This window comes from Cryptomeria japonica, chromosome 11, assembly GCF_030272615.1.
Source record: "Cryptomeria japonica chromosome 11, Sugi_1.0, whole genome shotgun sequence".
NCBI lineage: Eukaryota > Viridiplantae > Streptophyta > Pinopsida > Cupressales > Cupressaceae > Cryptomeria > Cryptomeria japonica.
Window position 1 is genome coordinate 552,908,012 of NC_081415.1, and position 1,981 is coordinate 552,909,992.

Genomic DNA, 1,981 nt, shown 5'->3' on the forward strand with positions numbered 1-1,981 from the left:
TACATTAATTCATATTAAAAAATAAATTTATGTAACATGACAAAATTTGTGAATTTTTAAATTAAAAAATGATCTTCACTCAATAACAATACTAATGAATAATACGAATGATAAACATAACAATAAATTCATAAGTGAAATAAAAAATTGGCCGACCAATAAATACATAGTCTAAAAAATGAACTTCATTCAATAACAATACTAATGAATAATACGAATGATAAACGATAACAATAAATTCACAAGTAAAATAAAAAATCGGCCGACCAATAAATACATATTTAGGGCAAGATAGGCGAAGAAAGACGCTATATTTGTGCATTTACATCCAACGGGTTCTCCATTAGCTTCAGAAACAACAATGGATACTAAATGTATGAGTGTTATTGAGAATGAAGCTGACGGCCTACAAAGATCTGAATTAATGTTGAATACTATTGAGCAGAAGGGGAAGGGTATTGTAGTCAGTGAGAGAAGCGATGAAGAATCAGTTTGGTCCGAATGCCCTGATCATATGCTTGAGGTGATGTTTTCGAGCCTACCGGTCGAGTTCAGTTCACGATTTCGCATTGTGTGTAAAGAATGGAATACTCTCTTATCCTCTAACAGATTTCTATCTTCATTGCCAGAGGGAGATCCATGGATTCTTCGATGCAGCTCAACGCATGCCATGGCGTACTGTTTTCTCACGCAATCTTGGAAGACTATTTCCCTTCGTTTCTTGCCAAGCGAAACAATTAGAAGTCTCTCACAGGAACATTCAATTGTTCATAGTTCAGGTGCAGGCCTACTGCTAATCGCGAGAATTAGAGGACCTCAGAAAAAATATATAATCTGTAATCCACTTACAAGCACATACAGATATCTTCCCACTGTCATAGCAAACAATGTACGTGCAGTGACAATAATGGACAACGGAGAGTCCTACAAAATTGTGGGTTTGTCGAATAAACGAAACCCCACTTGCATACAAATTTACAATTGCTTTGAAAAGTCATGGCAAATTGAAGTTGAGTTGCCTCTGCCCAGAGAGGATTTTAGTTTTCTTTATATTGTGTGTGTCAATGGTCTTCTCATCTATACTTCATGGGATTACAAAATTGTGGTTTGGAACGTGGAAGATAAGCGAACGCAACTAGTGCCCTTTCCAGAGGTGGATCAATCGATTCTGCGGGATAATATGAACATTCCGTTATATAGACTGGCTAGACTGGCTAAACTGGCTGTATGTGGATCTTCGTTCCTGTTTATATTAATATATCTACAGATAAACCCAGATCAAAGAGTAGTGAATTCTCACCTGAATGTATGGGAATTGAAATGGGAAAATGAGGATATGTCAATATGGACTTGGAGGGAGGTGACAAGAATGCCTCCCGATATGTGTCAAGAATTTATAAAGGCGGGCTATTTACTTGAATCAATTTTTCTTTCACAGTATCAAGCTGTCAATGTCGGAAATTTCCTCTGCCTCACAAATGGGTATAGAAATACCGAGTTGTTTGTCTACAGCTTACATGGGAAGTGCTGGAGTCGGATCAAGCTTCGTCAATCTGTCAGATTTCAAAGGTATAAATCAATTTTGGGGTTTCAGCCTAAGCCAGACATGAAGGTATAGGTTTCATTTAAGAGATCAAGAGAAGAATTTCATTTTTTAAGTTGTGGATTGTTCTTATCTATCCAGTAGGATTAGGTTCTCTTATTTTGTTTTCTAATAACTTGATCTATTTAGAATATATCAGATTTCTTTCCTGACATGATGAAAATTAATGTAAAACTTGTGAGAAGAAATCATTTGAATGTTATAATTCTTTATCAGATTTAAAAATTTAATAAATTCATAATTTTTTTAATTTTATATTTCCAATAGAATTTGAAGTATTTTTACATGAGGATTTTTTCTCTATATTTCATTTTGCTCTAACACAAATCTGTGAAATAGATTTTATTGCCTCATGATTAGTGCAATTCTAATATCAGC

The 1,981-nt window shown here is 34.6% G+C and overlaps 1 protein-coding gene across 1 annotated transcript; it reads left to right on the plus strand.

Moving 5' to 3' along the window:
* Window positions 1–361: 361 nt before the first annotated feature.
* Window positions 362–1,618, plus strand: LOC131050279 (F-box/kelch-repeat protein At5g15710-like). The gene has a single exon (XM_057984481.1). It carries the CDS (start codon window positions 362–364, stop codon window positions 1,616–1,618), a length of 1,257 nt encoding a protein of 418 aa, XP_057840464.1.
* Window positions 1,619–1,981: the final 363 nt, after the last annotated feature.

What these genes read in the sequence shown, in the direction of transcription:
- LOC131050279 (XM_057984481.1), top strand. Translation starts at nt 362, where the DNA reads ATGGATACTAAATGTATGAGTGTTATTGAGAATGAAGCTGACGGCCTA.